This window comes from Paroedura picta, chromosome 4, assembly GCF_049243985.1.
Source record: "Paroedura picta isolate Pp20150507F chromosome 4, Ppicta_v3.0, whole genome shotgun sequence".
NCBI lineage: Eukaryota > Metazoa > Chordata > Lepidosauria > Squamata > Gekkonidae > Paroedura > Paroedura picta.
Window position 1 is genome coordinate 99198078 of NC_135372.1, and position 17866 is coordinate 99215943.

At 42.9% G+C, this 17866-nt stretch overlaps 1 protein-coding gene across 7 annotated transcripts in view; it reads left to right on the forward strand.

Annotated features, from left to right (window-relative positions):
• The window catches only part of ATP2B4 (ATPase plasma membrane Ca2+ transporting 4), a 193577-nt gene that overhangs the window by 74778 nt on the left and 100933 nt on the right, over nucleotides 1-17866 (forward strand). For all 7 annotated transcript variants that reach the window (XR_013230447.1, XM_077334619.1, XM_077334617.1 and 4 more), the window contains exon 2: nucleotides 1989-2594. Coding sequence is in view for 6 of the 7 variants with exons in the window: in XM_077334619.1 (XP_077190734.1) it covers nucleotides 2399-2594 (196 nt within the window). In the remaining variant the exon portion in view is untranslated. The remainder of the gene's footprint in view (nucleotides 1-1988; nucleotides 2595-17866) is intronic.

Consider the following 17866-nt stretch of genomic DNA (forward strand, 5'->3'; position numbering starts at 1 on the left):
TCCTCCAAATATTATCAGACCCTCCACCCAGTATTGGGGAGACCGTGGGTTTGAGTTGAAAGAATAGATAAAGGACAAGTAATTAACTTTGTATCCATCCCAGTAGTGAGCATCATGTGTATGATGCAGTCATTGCTGGACTGAGCATAGATAAGGTGTGAAAATGATCATAAGAAATTCAATATTAAATTCATGGTAAGGATTCATGGCAAGGATAAAGTCCATTACACTTTATGGCAAGCAAAATAATTGGAAGGGTGATGAATGAGTTTTGAGGCATATGAGAGAGAAAAATTAGTTCATTAACCTTGACTTGGCAAGACTTATGAAATGCCATAACAGATTGAGAAGAAGTTGCTAGCCTTTGGGAGATGGTCATTATGCTTGGTTTGCTTCCATGCTAGTGTTCTTGTATAGTCTGGTCTGTGAATATGAACCATGTCCTCCCCCCACCCTCCCCGCTTCCATAAAGCATTGTGGGACATTAATGTGACTTCCAGCTTCTCCCTGGCTTTGTGGTGATCTTCCATGAACCTGTTTTACTAAAATGTTTTTGGGAAAAGCTGCAGTAAAGACCTGTGGACAAAGTGCAGATCTTTCCGAGACTGCCCCCAGAGCGGGCTTTTGGGGGTTGTGTTTTTCTTGATAGGTAATTGACATATGGTTATGTCCTCTGGTAGTGTGGGGAAGGGGAAATGACAATGGAGGATGGTGTGAATCAGGGGGTGGGCATTGAAACCTGTGATGTGAAAGCTTCATTGATCCTATAAGTGCCTCTGCATACCCAGCAGCAACTATGTTGGCTTGTGGAAGCAGCCTCCATCAAAAAGCAAAGCAAGTCTCTTTGGTTGTAAATAGCCCTGAGAACAGCAGATCTGTTCATTTAAATCTAGCTCTGCTCCAACCATATAGAGTGCTGAAATTTTAGAGCAAAAGGAAATGGAGTTATAAAGCACCAAAGTTTACCTCCCTTTCTTCTGTTTATTTCACATCCACCCCCAGCTGGGCTCTGTCAGCAGAAGTGTTCATTACTGGAGATGAGAGTATCTGGAAGAAGGCAAACCCCCCTGAAAATTACATAATGAAACAGTCTGTCTCTTACCTGTGGATGTTTACATGCCATTGTTTTTGCTGCTATTTTATGCTTATTATATTTGTCAACCACCTTAGGTTTACAGTCTAACCACCTCTGGTGGTTTTTAAACAAAAAGAGTGCATAAAACCCTGCTAAATAAAGAAGCACCTGGAAGACTCAGGTCCCCTTTATCTGCATATTTCCTTTTGAGCAAATACTTGGTTCCCTCTCCTCTACTTCATCAGTGATTGATTATAAATATGTGAGAGTGCTATGCTGTCATGTGTCATTTGAGCTGCTATGTCCCAGTATCTGACAGGCAGGGACTCTTGGGCTGGATCCTGTCTAAAATTTCCATGCATGCAGTGGGGTAGGGATTTTCACTGAGGGCAGAATTATATAAGCCACTTTAAGTCCTTATTGGGGAGAAAAGTAGGATATGTGTGCAAGTAAGAATGCTTATGTAAATAAGATGCTTTGAGCCCTGAATGCAGTGCAGGATCAGACTTTCCCCTGTGTGCACAGGCACTTTAAGCTTAGGAGGCTGGCAGCAACTTGTTCATGTCATGCTGTGTTTTGAAAGTGCCTAGAATATCTCGGAAGAGCAACATGATCACATGAGTGATCCCCCACTCCTATTCCTTGCACCAGATAAAGGAAAAACTGCTTGCTCTGATGAGTAAGGTTTCTACCTCTGATGCAGGTCCTTCTTTAAAGACAACTGAAGCGATGGATTTAGAAGTATAAAATTCCCCAGCAGCTTCTTCGTAGACATTATTGGTTCTTCAATACCTTCATTCCTGGAACAGATACTTGCATTACATGCTCCATCCCACTGTACCTATGTGTCTATTAGCCAGTCTCCTGGGCCTCTTATTAACCATATTTTTTGTTTCAAATCATTGTCTTGCAGTTTCGGTTGAAGACAGTGTCCAGGGAACCCACCTGTTTCTCTGGGAGATGCACATTGGTTGCTAAGGTCGCTTCTACGGTAACATGCGCATCCTGTTTACACCTTCATCCGAAGAAGTTGGACTTGGCTAGTTTCACCGGCTTCACCTGGGGAGCTGTAGAAGAAGTGTTGTTTCCCAGCTGTCACCCCACCCTTCACCCCAGTCCTGCCATTTCTCCTGGGATCCTCTTTTTTCCCCCAGAGGTTTTGGCCTGCAAGCTATAGAACTGGGCTGCTTTCTGCAAGGAACATCAAAGTTTGTATTGCTGTGATTTTATAGAGGCAAGACTGGTAAAGAATTGGCACACAGCCTATCGTGTGCTGTTTCCTGTTGAACCTGTCAGGGTTGTTGCTGTTGTTTTTGTGTCAAGATGACGAACAACTCTGCAGATCACCATCCTGGGAACTCAGTTGCTGAGGGCAATCATGAGGGGGACTTTGGTTGCTCCGTAATGGACCTGAGGAACCTCATGGAACTTCGCAGCTCAGAGGCAGTCAACAGGATAAATGATACCTATGGGGGAGTGCATAATATTTGCAAGAGATTGAAGACCTCACCAGTGGAAGGTAAGGAGATGTATTGCCTTGATGGGGAAACAAAGTTTTCAGTAAAACCAACTAATCACACTTTGATCTGTTACTGAAGCCATCCTTGGTTTTGGCTGTGCTAGTCAATAAAGAGTTCAGATCCAATGTGTTAAGCTTGCATGGTGAGGCTTAAACGTAGTAAATCATCTGCCCAAGGCCAATATTCTGCATAAAATTATATGACTCAGCAGCAGAGGATATCTGTGTTCTTCATTATAAAGGAGATTTGATATGATAGACATGAAGTATATGTTGTTAAAAGTGAGGACAATCAAATGCTTTATTAACCTGTGGGGGTATCTGACATATGTCAGATCAAATGATTTAATTTATTGCAGGGGGTGTCTCTGAACATCCTCACAAGTCTCCCGAACAAAGGAGCAAGGGGTGGCAGGTTTTTTCTTCAATTCCTGGCAGCTTCTTGCTTGTAGTTAGCAGTTTGTGGGATTTACTGCCTTGAACAGAAGCTGCTAAATTTACATGCCATGGAATGTTCACATGAGCATGAAAACTGGGCATATTCTGCTTGTAGTGAATAAGTTGTGCATACTTCTTGCCTTTAAGCAGGGAATAGCTATAGGCTGAAGTAGCTGCCATAAATCCAGTGGGCATGTGGATTTGTCCATAGACAGAGTTGCAAAGACTGTTTTGGGATACATCAGTGCTGGCAGTGGGGCACCTCTCTCCTGGCCTAGCATTTTTATTAGTACATTTTTCATATTCTCTTCCTGTCCAGCACAAAGAATGGGCTGCAAACATTCCAAAACCAGCAAGACAGGTGAAGAGTTGAATAGTACAAGGAAGCATAAAAGGCTGTAGGGTTCCTTTCTTCTACCTGAGTGACGCCTCTAAGCTCTAATCTGGTGTCCCTGATGCTTTAAATAATTTATGATGCCGACAAAAAGATAATACCAGAATAGTAAGAAGTGAAAATGAAGGAAGAGTTGGAGGTAGGTTTTGCCACTTTACTGCAAAGTCCAACTACTGATAGGGCAGTCACAATGAAGCATTCATTCTTGTTTACTGACCAGGCTGACAGAATTTGACTCTCAGGGTTATCATTTACACAATATCAAGGGACTTTATTTCTTCTGGGAAGATCCAAACCAATGGATGCTTCTGCAGAGAGGTTTCCAACTTCCCGTTCACTCCTTGATTAATAGTCATCAGCAATACTGATTCGATCTGGGGTCTGCCCTCCTAAGGACTATAATTGTACTTTTGTACTCTCTACAGCACAGGAAATCAGCAGAAGGGATCCTGATAGATTCCAGACCAGCCTTTCTCAGACTTTTTACTGTTGAGAAACCCTTGAAACATTCATCAGGCCACACCTTCCTGCCATGCCACCAGAAGTGACATCACCCAGATACTCCCACTGGATATGACATCACCAGGCCACTCCCACAGCACAAGAAGTGACAGCACAGAAATATTTTCAGATAATTGGTGAACAGCACTCTAAGCTACCAATTTGCTTCTCTTCACCAACAGGAGCCTGCAGTGGGAGCCGGCAGAAACAGGGTCAGGGCAGGCCTATGCCACTCCAACTTGCCTCTCACATCAGGGCCCACCCCAACACCAAAAATAGGACTGGAGCAGGTTTATGCTACTCTGCCACTGCCATGCCCTTTCCCCATACCAGAAATAGGACCAGGCAGGCCTATGCTTCTCCATCGCCCCAACACCAGAAACGGGGCTAGAGAAGACCTATGCCGTTCCCCAGAGTTAAAATGAGAATATTTCTCTCTTGGGACTACCACATGCAAGGATTTGTATGACTGGGACTCCTCCCCTTCCCACCCTTCCAGGTGAAACCCTTCCAGAGGCCATTGTGAAACCCCAGGGTTTCACAAAACCCTGGTTGAGAAAGCCTGTTCTAGATAGGAGCATAGAATCATTGAATAATAGAGTTGGAAGGGACCTCATGGGTCATCTAGTCCAACCCCCTGCACAATGCAGGACACTCACAACCCTAAGGCTCATCCACTGTAACCTGCCACCCCCTTGAACCTTCACAGAATCAGTCTCTCTGTCCAATGGCTCTCCAGCTTCTGTTTAAAAATCTCCAAAGATGGAGAACCCACCACCTCCCGAGAAAGCGTGTTCCACTGGGAAACTGCTCTAACTGTCAGGAACTTCTTCCGGATGTTTAGATGGAATTTCTTTTGCATTAATTTCATCCCATTGGTTCTGGTCCATCCCTCTGCTGGGAGGAAAACCAATATATTAGTGCCAGCTGTGGGGCACTGTATGGCAGGTACATTCTCAAAGTAAAGCTGGTGTATGATACAGTAGAAAGACATGTCTGCAGTGGTTGTTTGCTTTTGTTTGACAATTTAAATTGGCAGGGACTATCCAGCACAGGGCGTACTACAAACTGTCCTGGTTTGATGATTGTCTGGTTTCCTTGATTCACCCTAAAATACTCTAAAAATGCAACTGGAAATGTTGAAGCAAACATTGTGACTATTATTTCTTTGAGGAGCCTATCTATTTTGTATAAGCGCAAATATTCAGTTGGTTTCAGAAGGGGAACTTTGCAAGAATGGATGGCAGCTTTGTGTTGTTGTTCAACTTCAGAAATCAGTCCTGTAATGGGACACAATTGAAGATGTGAGCAACACTGTTTTGCATGCAGACATGATCAGCATTATGAACATGAAACTGTGAACCTCCCAGCAGAACATTTTAACCATGATAGGACAAAAGTGATCTAAAATCCAAGTAATAAATTGCACAGATTCACCAAGTTTCTTGAGTTTTGTTTTTCTCTTCTGATCCCATTCTTTTTAATGATAAAATATTGGGCCTTTTTGCCTGTCACATCAGGTATTTGAGGGCAGATGCTTAATAAAAATGGCAATAATCATGTTGAATTAAGAAGCATAGACTGGATGACAGAACATTTTTCCCATTTGGAACTAAATAGTGTTGTTGAACGTTTATATAAAAGTTTTTTAGATATGCAGAATTCTCCAGAAAGTGGCAGCAGTTGGTGAAGTGCCCCACAAGGCCTGGTTCAGGCGCATCTGTGAATGCATGTAGCATTTTATAGCAGTAGTTGGTTCAAAGACAAGACATGGTCTGTCATTGTTTATGTCTTGAGAGAAGGCATGACTGACATCTGCCTTTTCAGCAGAACACTCAAGGCTTCCTAGGAGTGGAGACCACTAGGTCCCGCCAGTTGTCATGCAACACGGAGAGTCAACCAGCATTGGAAAACAGCTGCACTAGGAAGGGTGAGACGCCGACAACCACCCTTTTTTGTGCTTTGAAATCTCTCAGGTTATTATTAGCTCTCTTGTTTCATGGTGTAAGCAATGGATTAGCATATTTCACAGCTGCAATTGGGAACAGGAAGTGGCAAGGGAAAGACAATCTAAAGATGTAATTAGAGGAGAGGGGCTGTCGTAGTGGAAATGCCAAATCTGGCTCACAGAGACATGTATTTCCTGTGCCAAGCAGTGAACATGCAGAGTTGAGGGTGGCCCACTTGATGGGCCTCCTCACAGGGGCAAACCAGGGCTGCCCTGATTATCTTTAAATTTATTTTTATTCATTTATTTATTTATAATTATATTTATATACCGCCGCTTACAAGTGTCTCGCAGCAGTTTACAAAAATGAATAATATACAATAAATCCCCAACAATACCCTTAAGACAATATAAGATCACACTAAATAAGATGGCGAACCATAAAAGATCAGCCTTCCCCCTCTGTTCAGCATGTAGATCAGGAAACTGGGAGCAAGGATCCTAGCTGATCTTCATTGGTCTCAGATGGTATCAAATTAAATAATCAGCTTGTGTTTGCCCCTCTTCCACTAATTCAGGTCAGTTTAGACCCTATGCTTGTTTAGCACTCCCATGCTTGAAACGGGACTGAGAGGTAAACTTAGGTCCTCCCATCCTAGTTCCCAGCTCATATCAAAAATTACAGACTCATCCGTTCTCTGCTCCAGGCACAGTTTAGAGGTTTTGTGGTCCTCAGTCCTTTTGTGGGTCCTTAGATTTTTCCCCTCTATTGTTTCTACCAACAAGAAGTAGGAGGGATGGCAAGGCAGAAGGTGCAAAGGAAAATGAAAGGTGAAAGGCCAGCTTATATGTTAAGGTTTCTAAAGAGATGTTGCCAAGAACAGCCTCTGCTTGGCCACTTCTTTGCATGGTAATTGCAGAAGGGCAGCAAAATGAAAAGAATTTTACATAGCTTGACATTTATTTTGTAATGTCAGACATGTGACAATTGCAATATAGAGAACATCTTATCAAATGGATTGCCACCATCACTTGGGGAGTCTCTACCACAGCTGCTGTTGCTGACAGTGAGGTGAAAACTTATTTTGGGACAGTGATAGTCCATGTGGGAAGCTAGCTGGTCATGTCACAACTGCGAAGCAGGTGTTGTTTCAAGTAGCTTCACTTTTGGTGGCCATACAGTTTAAAAGAGGGTCAGAAGGTAGGACAGCATGCAGATAAACACTGTGTGTGACATGAGGGACTAGCAAATGTGGGAAGGAAACAGGGTCCTTCCCTTAGAGACCCCGCAGTGGCTTGCTGCCCTCCTAACTTCTAGCCAGTTTGGGAGCCAGTTTGGTGTAGTGGTTAGGAGTGCGGACTTCTAATTTGGCATGCCGGGTTCGATTCTGCGCTCCCCCACATGCAACCAGCTGGGTGACCTTGAGCTCGCCATGGCACTGATAAAACTGTTCTGACCGGGCAGTGATATCAGGGCTCTCTCAGCCTCACCCACCCCACAGGGTGTCTGTTGTGGGGAGAGGAATGGGAAGGCAACTGTAAGCCGCTTTGAGCCTCCTTCGGGTAGGGAAAAGCGGCATATAAGAACCAACTCTTCTTCTTCTTCTAGCTCCATTGCCAGCCTTTTTTCTATTCCATTTCTCTCTCGTTGGTGAGGAGGGACTCTGGCCTTTTTCTGCGGTGATTCATACCAGCATAAAGTCTGACTTGGATGCAGAAAGGGAGCTACAAAGTTTGTGCTATGCTGTCACTGATGCTTTTCTCACTTAAGAGCTGGCCAGCTGGACCAAAATGAAGGCCTGCAGATGTAGCACAGGTTCCTAATCACAAGCCTAGCAATGCCATTCCCAGTTTTCTGGCTCTCAGTTCTGCTTTCTGCTCGTATTTTTCCATCCTTTAGAGACTCTGTAATGATCCACTGTGGTTTATTGCTGTTAGCTGTTCTTCGTGTATTTTGAGGTTGCAACAAAATAACTCAATAGGTTAAAGTCATGCATGCCCACAGGCTTTTATGTGCTTCCTGCTCTCTGCTGTTAGCCACTCATGTGTCCCCTCTTTCTCTGTTTTACTTTGTGACTTTGGCTGATTCTGCACAGTGGCAGCTACACCAGACTGCCACCAGTGGATTGCTGCGAAAAGGCATGCTGCGCAGCAGTCTGTGTCCACCTGGTGTCCCACTGAAATGTTTTCCCCCGGGAAGCAAAACAGCAGTGGCTTAGTGCCGCTGCACGGTGGATACCGCGGTGGGGTCTTTATTTTGCTGTAAGGTGGTATTGTGTAGAACACAATCTCACCTTCCTGCAAAGGGAAAATAAATGCCCTGGTCCACTCTGCAGTGCAGCACAGCTTACTGAGGCATTGTGTGCCCCCTCTGAGCCACCATAAGACAGGGAAGAGCCAGGCCAAGGAGGCCTGGCTCTTCCCTGTCCACACGGGCCTGCCGCAGTACCAAAACTCAATGCTTCAGGATGGATGCCAGGCTATGGGCATATTCTGGATAGGAATTTTTTAAATGATGGTAATCCTTGTGGTTGCTAATTCTACAGATGTGACGTTTCCTTCTTTAGCTTGATTGATGTACAATATGTATTAAGGTCTGGCACTAATAGCATGTTGTGAGCCTGAACTGTGGGTAGCTCATTCTGATTCAAAATTAAGTTCCAGTTTCAGTCTTTAGGTTGGATCCAACCAGGTTTACCCATGGTGGAACGCAGAAGAGGGAGACCCATTTGACCACCAGGAAGGCTGTACTGGGGATAATGGGACCTGCATTGCAACAACCCTGTGACATGCAGGACTGTAGTAAGGAAACTAAGTGAGATTGAGTGTCAACTTTGTGTCTGCAGAATGCTCCCATAATGATCCTAGGTGTGCTTACCTGTAGGGATCAATGGGGTGAGTATATCATCACACTCAGTGAATGGATGTTTACAAGCTGGAGTGAGAGCCTGATTGTCTTGAGTGCCAGCACTCTGCAGGCCTAAATGCGGAATTGAGCTACCCTGTTTTCCTCTGTGAGATGTTTTGTTTTGTGCGGATGAAGTGTGGTGGCAGTTTTGATCATAAGTAATGTAGGATAGAAAGTTTTTGTAACATCAAGCACATTTATTTAGTATGCTAGATACCCACAAGTCACACAGGGACTATGCCACTCATCACTGCTAATACGATTCTAAAATGAAAGGTGGGATAAAAATATTTTAAACGCATTAATCATTAAATTTAATAACTGCTCATCTAAATGCCACCTCTGCTTTGTCCCAGATCTGCCAGAGATGACAACATGAGTGTAAAAATCTCATGCTAGCTGGTAGTTCCTCTTTGAGGTCCCTTTTTCCTTCACTATAGAAATGAATCAGCCATCTGTATGAGTGTGTGTTTCTGTGTGTGCCACCTGGACACAGCCCTGAAACTTGGACATCATGAATGCCATGCACAGGATTTTGGATGTTGTTCCCCAGAGCTGTATGCCAGGCAGCATATCTATCACTGACATTTTCCTGTGAGTAGCAAGAGGGAATTATTGAATCCACTTCATTGATGAGCTGTCTGCTGAGATTCTCTGTTTTTCTCTATTAAAATATAGAAGCCCTCTGAGGGTGGTGAATCCCAGCCAAGCAGCACCTGCTGCCAGGAATGTGCATGCTGATTTCCCATCACTCCCAGTGTCAAATCTTTTCCAAGTAGCAAGCCTACTAGAGACCTGTAGATTATTCAGGTGAAAGGGCAAAGTAAAATGAGCTCTGGATTTGGATGTATGTAAAGGCCCTTTGACCTCCAGTGCTAGAGAAGACTCTTGCGAGTCCCTTGGACTGCAAGGCGAACAAACCGGTCAGTCCTAGAGGAGATCAGCCCTGCCTGCTCCTAAGAAGGCCAGATCCTGAAGATGAAACTCAAATACTTTGGCCATCTGATGAGAAGGAAGGACTCCCTGGAGAAGAGCCTAATGCTGGGAGCGATTGAGGGCAAAAGAAGAAGGGGACAACAGAGAATGAGGTGGCTGGATGGAGTCACTGAAGCAGTCGGTGCAAATTTAAATGGACTCCAGGGGATGGTAGAGGACAGAAAGGCCTGGAGGATCATTGTCCATGGGGTCTCAATGGGTAGGACACGACTTCGCACCTAACAACAACAATAAAAGTCTGATTTCCCCAACTTTGAGGTTATCCTCAGCAACTTCACATATATGAAAGACTGCCTCCTTCCATATGTCCCTGTGCACCAACTCTAGCCTTCAGGGAGCCTTCTGTTGGCTGCTCCCCCACTAAGGTGGCATCAACCAGGGCCCAGATGTTTTCCATCATATCTCTGGGTCTATGGAAGGGATGCTCTCCTTGTAGATCTATGCCGGGCTTTTTAGAGGATTTAAATGGCAGGCATCTTTTAAGTGCAGGAAAGAATTTGGGGCTTGCTATTTTATCTTTAATTGGAGTTAAGTGTGTTTTTACTATTATTGTAAGCCATTTTGAACCAAAAGTAAAGGTGGGATATAAGTGCTTTAATAAATAAAATTACAGTAGAAGCCTAGTTATGGTTTGCCCTAACTGGTAGTTCAGTCCTGCTTGGTACAGCCTCACATGGTAGGTGCTGTGTCAGAATTTTCCATAGTGTAACATACCCTCCCAGTAAGGAAATAGAAAAAATCACTTTTAAGAAACAAGGATTTTTACAACATCGCCAGTCTTAGACAGCACTACCATTGCAGCATGGCTTGCTGACATTGTGCAATAGTGGCCATGCATGGAAGAAGCCAATCCTTACCCTGCAAAGCAGTCATGTCTCCATTATGTCATTGTGGCATCACTGTGCCCTCTTACATGCACAAGGGGCCCAGAAGACACAAAGGCATCCCAACATCCTCAGCAGTATGGATCACTATGGTACAGCCAGAATGTGTTCCAGTGATTCCTATAATTGGGGCTTGAATTATCTTACTGTACATAGACTCTACACTAATGACAGCTTAACAACAAAACAAAATCAGAGTCCAGTGGCACCTTTAAGACCAACAAAGATTTATTCAAGGCGTGAGCTTTCGAGTGTAAGCACTCTTCCTCAGACTATGAACTGACCATCATGACATATAAGCAAAAGTTAATCGTGTTAAATTAGTAAACTGTGTCACAACATCGAAATACAGCCATATGATAATTCTTTGCTAAAACAGCCAATCAGTCCCCTTGAATTCAGTTGTAGTTGTAGACAGCATAAGTGATGGATGTTCATGAGATGTCTTTTTATGTTTGTGTGGATTATTTTCAGGTTTTGAAAACCAGAGTTAAACTCGCGTGGGAAAGTTGGATTCATTGGGGTAGATAAATATTCCATGAGAAGAAGATCTATTCCAGAAGCTTTGAAGAAAGGTGTGATTTCTGGACATTTCTCTTAACCTAAAGCATTTTTACCTTCTGTGAAGCTTGAATTTCTAAGGCAAGGTCCTTGACTAACTTGGTGGAGTTTCAACTCCAGGTGTTGGTTTATTTATTTAGATTTTTACCCTGCCCATTCCACCAAAGGACAGGCTCAGGGCAGATTACAAAGAATTTAAAAACCATATAAGTACAATAAATAACAATAAAAGCATTAAAACTCATTGTCATCCAACCTAACCAATATGGTAACAGTCTAAAATAAGTGAATGACAAAATCATTAATGAGAGGCCAGGGAGTCAGGATGAGATAAAAGCTTACCTCAAAGTTCCTACTCCCTCAAATGCTCAATGAAAGAGGGTAGTTCTACAGGCCCTGCGAAAATGTGAAAGGGACTGAGGGCCCAAACTAATGTCAGAAATCCATTCCAGAGGGTTGGAGCTTTGTTGATGATTATGAGGTTTGTTTCAGGATGGGAATCTCCAGCAGGTTGGACTCTCCTCGGAGTATATGGGAGGATACAGTCTCACAGGTAGAATGGTCCCAGACCATGAAAGGCCTTACAAGTCAAAACCAAAACCTTGAATGTACTTTGGTACTCTACTGGTAACCAGTGCAAGTGATACGGCACTGGATAGATACCGTTTCCCAGACTTTTGTTCAGTTCAGCTCTTTGAGCCATTTAAACCTGGCAGCTGAACAGGGCAGGTCTGCCCATCATCTGTGAAGTTTAAGTGACTATGAGATGTTTTAACCCCCTCCCAGCATGGGGAAGTGAAGCAAAGGGGTTAAATCATAGAATCATAGAATTGGAAGGGGCCATACAGTCCATGGCTTTCAAACATTACAGCCTAACAGTGGAGTGGGTTTGCTTGTCTGCTGTTAGATTTAAATGGCTACAAGTCATTTAACCCCTCTGTTTCACTCCAAGGTTAGGACCAGGATCCTTGAGGACAGTGTCTGATCACGTAAGCATTCTCATGAGTTGCAATTGCTGTTGGTGTCCTGATCAGTGTTCCTGGAATAACAGCAGTGAGTCTGATAGATAAATGGGACATGGATTTGATTTGCCTTGCAAGAACTCTGTCGTCCCTCCCTTTTGCTCTTTCAGAAACTTGTAAAAAAAACAGTTTTATTCCAGAGGACATTTGGTGATTTTTATTATGTAGATTCTCTGGCTGACTGTTGGTTTTATGACCAACTGCTGTTTTTTTATCTCTTAATTTCTTGTCTGTTTTTTTAAATATAAAGCCTTTTATAGTGCATGCTATTTTTATAATTGGGCAGGCTGATGGTTTTAGACCTTTTGGGTTTTTTTAGATCTGTTCTATAATTCCGTAATGTTTTATTTTCTTGTGAGCTGCCTAGCATTCCACTTACGTCATAAAAAGCTGTGATATAAATCCCCTAAATAAAACATGATGAAATATCTGCAGGGGTTTTGAGAAGACAGGTATTAGCAGCTCAGCTCTTTGTGCAAAGTGCCCAATCTCCAGAGTCCTTACACCTACTGTGCCTGGCGTCAGGGTGGAGCAGTATAATTTCATGCCCACTCACCTGTGGTATGAGGTGTCCTGCTTGGGGTTCATATACTGTTGAACTGAGACAGCCTGACTGAACCCATAAAGTTTCATTGTAGGCTGAAAGGACACAAGCATGAGTGGCAGTAATATTTTTATAATATTATAGACTGGCTTGAGTAGTGGAAAAGGTGAAGTATAGATCAAATTATTTATTTTGTACTTCTTGAGATGAATGAGAGCGTTTTTATCTTTTAATCTTCTGCTGTTGCAACATTTTACACCTTTGCTGGGAGTACAACCCTGGGCTGAGAAAGTTCAGAGTTGTGACCAGGAGATGCTCCTCCACTGTCTCCCCACCTAATTCTGACCTAAGGCTTCTAACAAGGTTATGCTACCACTGCTATTATACCACATAACATTCCATTGGTGTCAGGATGATATCATGATTGTGCAGAATTCCTTAACATAGTGGGCTTACATTAGCCATCCTAAGCAGAATTACATCCTTCCAGGTCCATCGAACTCAGTGGGCTGAGAAGGGTGTAACTCTGTTTTGGACAACACTGTTTGAATCCTACAGCTCCTTACCCAGCTTCACTGGCATTTAGGTTTGCACTGGGCAAGTGTTTTATTAACAGATTGTCATGGTTGAGTTATTTTATCCCTTCTGGATTGGCATTTGCACTTCTGAGTTGGTACAAAAACTCAGACTTGCCTTTTGCCTTTTACTCTCCCTTTCTGATTAAAAGTATACATTGGATCATGTTTGCTATCAAGAATAGCTTCATAGTTCAGAACTGTTCCCTTCTCCAGAGGCAGTGAGCTGAGCAAACAGCCTCTGCAGAGCATTCTCTGACCACTATATTTACTTCACAGATTGTTCATGCCCCCTATACAGGGTTTTAACCAGTCAGAGTTCCATACATTTTGCCATTTGTTTAACTTTAAAATGTTGCATTGTTTTGAAGGGAGAGCTGTCATGAATCTGAGAAACTGAAGAAAGCCATTAGTAAATCAGCAAAAATATAGAGTATTTTGTTGTCTTTCCCCCCTCCAAAAGCAATGTTAAAAATTCTTTTTGAATGGAAAAAAGTTCGGGTAGCCAACATTAATCCTAAATTGATAGTGATGGAGGACTGGGGACTTTCCTGTTTGTAATTGTGTCTGTCTTGGTGAAAGCAGCTGTAAGACAGTAGGAAGGAGACAAAAGTGATGGCTGTTGCTGGGAAGCAAAAACTTGTGCTGTGAGTCACTTTGATATGAAAAACTTTCCCCTCTCTCTGGGATGAGGCAAGAGTCAGCAAATACAATCTTGACTCACCAACTGGCAAGAACAGTAATGGTAACTTCACTCCTCCAGTCCTTCATTAATACAGTATTTGCTGGCGTATAAAACTACTTTTCCTCCCTGAAAAACATGCCTCCAAGTGGAGGGTCGTCTTATACACCGGGTGCACTTCAGTTGGGATAGACAGAGCTGCCCATAGTGGCCTCCCGATGCCTGCCTGGTGCCCATAGTGGCCTCCCAATGCTCGCCCACCTCATTCTACATTCCATCCAGTATCGTGCGGTATCCAGCACAGCCACGGCCGGTCATCAGTGTGGCTGCGGCGAGCATCAGCAGTGAGATAGAGGTGCCAGTCTTTTCGGCATCACCGGCCCGTTCTGCTCGGCGGGAAGCAGCGGTGCTCTAGCCCGCCCCTTGTCTACGCAGAGCTCACACACACGCACTTGCACACTAGTGCCGGTCACAGGGAGATGCAGGGGCAGGCCGGAGGTGCTGCTGTCGCACTGTGGCCATACAATGGTGACAATGACAGGTACTGTAATGTAATATACAGTACCTATATTTTGAGTGGAAATGTTGGGGGGTCGTCTTATACACCCATATATATATATATGTATATGTATATGTATATGTATATGTATATGTATATGTATATGTATATGTATATGTATATGTATATGTATATGTATATGTAGCATCAGACCAGGCTTTTCTCCTTCTGTTTTGACGTGAAAAGAGCCCTGAGATGTTGGCTTAGCTGAGAGGAAAAACAGCAAACTGCATGGTTGTGGAGATCTGAACCTGGGTTTCCCGGATCCTGGTACAAAACTCTTATCACCCTGACTGTCTAAGTCAGGAACTCGAAGACTTTCTAGACAAAAAGCTGATGAGATTGTGAAACTATTCATGGACTGTACCACTTCTCTCTATGTGGAATTGCATGACTGCCTCGTTTTTAAAAACCCTATACATAGCAAATTAACGTCAGGCTAGAAAAGGCTAGTTTAAAAATGTTTTTCTATGTGCAGAAAATTGTGTATTTTTTACAAAAAGCATGGAAGACAATTTGTTCAGCTGTAAGTGATTTATCGTGTGATTAGCTGCATGTCTAGAGAGGCAAAGCTTATTTATACTAAAGCTTCTTGTTTGGAAAGACAACCCCTGTATGAAATTCTCCAGAGGGCTGTAGATAGGCTTTTGCAGGCTACGGAGTTGTAGGGCAGCGATTTCACCGGTGGGCTAGAGAGCGAGGCCAATGTAGAGCTTCTGCTCTCATCTGTAGGGGGTGCATTGTTCTCTCATCTCATAAGCTGACCTTGTCAAAACAAAAAGTGACTGCAGATACAAATTTCAGGTGGAGTTTTTTCCTTGGGAATCACATTGTTCAGTCCCGATCCTTTAAAGAGAAATGAATATTTTCTTTGCTTGAACAAACAGATCCGTTGCCTTTCTCATAAGCTTTAAATTCCCACTTCTTTCAAACTCTGTTTCTTTCTTATATATGGCCTTCGGTCCTATTGTTTTGTTGGCTTCCTTCTAGACATTTTTCTTGATTGTGAAAGAGGTTTCATGGCATACACACGGTAGCAAATTGGCTGCTGATAAAATATGCTGTCTTAAAAAAGCTTTTCTTAGTCTGTTGTAATAAACCTTGGCTTGGTCTCAACAGATTGGAATGGTCTCAGCGTGAATCCTTATCTAATAATGTTTGCTAAATAAATGTTTCTCACTGAGAGAACAATATGCATCACATGTACATTTGGAAGTAATATTTCAGACGGAGGTCCAGAAAAGGTGGAAGGAAGGAAAGTTGACTAAGGCCAGGTTCTCACTATAATCAGATACTAATGAGATGGCAGAGCATTACAGTAATAGAATGACCTGGACCACTTCAGACTGTAGGTGGTAGATTCTATATTTGGATATTGTTTTGCATTTAAAGTCCATTCAAACACTGCACAGCACTAAGATTCTTGCCCTTTTATTTGTTACCTGAGGTGGTTTTATGATTGTAACCAAACTTTAAATTTTTAACACATTAATTTTATGTAAAAAGAACTGCTGAGTAAGAAAAAGAATATCATTAATCAAAATTATATTTATACAATTTTACATACTAATATATATGTAAATAATATTCAAGATTTGCAGTTTTTATTAAAATAAATATGTTAATTTAATCACAGACAACAAAACAATAATTCTTACATATGAAGAGCTGACAATATTTTCTACAATCTTTTTATCCCTAATGTACCACAGTAATGTCATTGGGAAGATGTTCATGCAGTCTTTTTGGTACTGTTACAATACCATTCAATGATACCAATTCTAGATTAAAGGTGATTATAATTCTGACCCCATAGGATATTATGCAGCAAGGGGAGCTGTCCAAAATATAATTCTATGTTGTTGAGGTGTTGTCTGTTCTACCAGTTTAACATTCTCCCACTGTATTTACACCTCACTTTCCTTTTTGTGTAAATCTGGTATCTGGTTCATATATAAAACTGTAAAGTTTGCTTTACATCAATTAACCTTGTGTCCACATGTTTCCTCCCTGTCTTTATTCCATGTCCTTTGATTCAATAAATTGCTTTTTCGTAAGCGCAAACCATAGTTTATCATTACATTAGAACTGATGAATGGTGACGTGCTTTGTCCTTCAAAGTAGCCTCAAGCCATGATTGTGGGCCCACAGCCTGTTAGGGAGAGAGCATGCAGAACGAAACACAATCAGACAAATGGCCACAACTTTATTAGCCACAATTGGGGAGCATTGATGCAGCATAGGGAGGGTTCCAAGGCTGGACAACTCATCTGTTGCCCAGTAAACTATGGAGTGATCATTCCCGTGGGGGCACCTGGGCACCAGCTGCTAGCTGGTAATCCCTCCCAGTGGATGATGAAAACAAAATGATAGGCTACAGTCTGGGCATGCCACATGATAGTTTAACCCCCCAAACCCTATAAGGGGTTCCCTACTACAGAAGGTGAGCATGCAGTCCCAACCTCCAAAAAACGGATCCATCCCCATGCCCAACTCACCACAAGAGCAAGAAGGGGGACCTGTAGCCAGCAAAGTAGGTGGTGATAATACTATAAAGCCAAGTGTTCATGTCCCACTCCAAGAGATGTATGCCATCATCCCTGAATAATGCTGCTTGCCGGAAAAAAAGTGTTCAATAATGTCACCCTAAAAAGAGTTGACAAAATTCCCTACTGCCTCATACTATATCCACTTGGTTTGATGTGATGGCACCCCTCCATACTCAACATTCCAAAAGCTCTGACCAGAATAATTTTGTGTTTGATAGATGAGATGCAAGGATCTGAAGGTCTGACGTAATGGAATGTAGCAGGTAAGTCATTTTCTCCCAGCTGGATAGTTAAAGCTTCTGGAGGACCATGGTAGAAAACTTGGGTGGAGATGATATCTAGTAGGGAGGCCCAGCACATTCCACTGTGGCCCACCCTGTACATTTGAAGTTGATTGTTGAGCCCCAATGATCTCCCGCAGCTAGTTGAAGATGTGTATTTTTCTGCCCAATAAACAATGCTTATGCTCCATTGGGAGCAGAATGCCATACTATCTGGGAACCCTTACGAATCTGATCCATTTTGGATTACCACAGGAAAATACTGAGCCCTTCCAGATGATATGTATCACAAAGGCTCTACAAGCTCCCTACAATGGAAGGCCCCACAAAAGGCCAAAGGATGAGCAACAAAGCTTCAACATCAGACAAATGGTACCGACCAGGATATTTATAGTGGTGGGCTTCTCAGAGTCACACCTCAAAGGAAAAG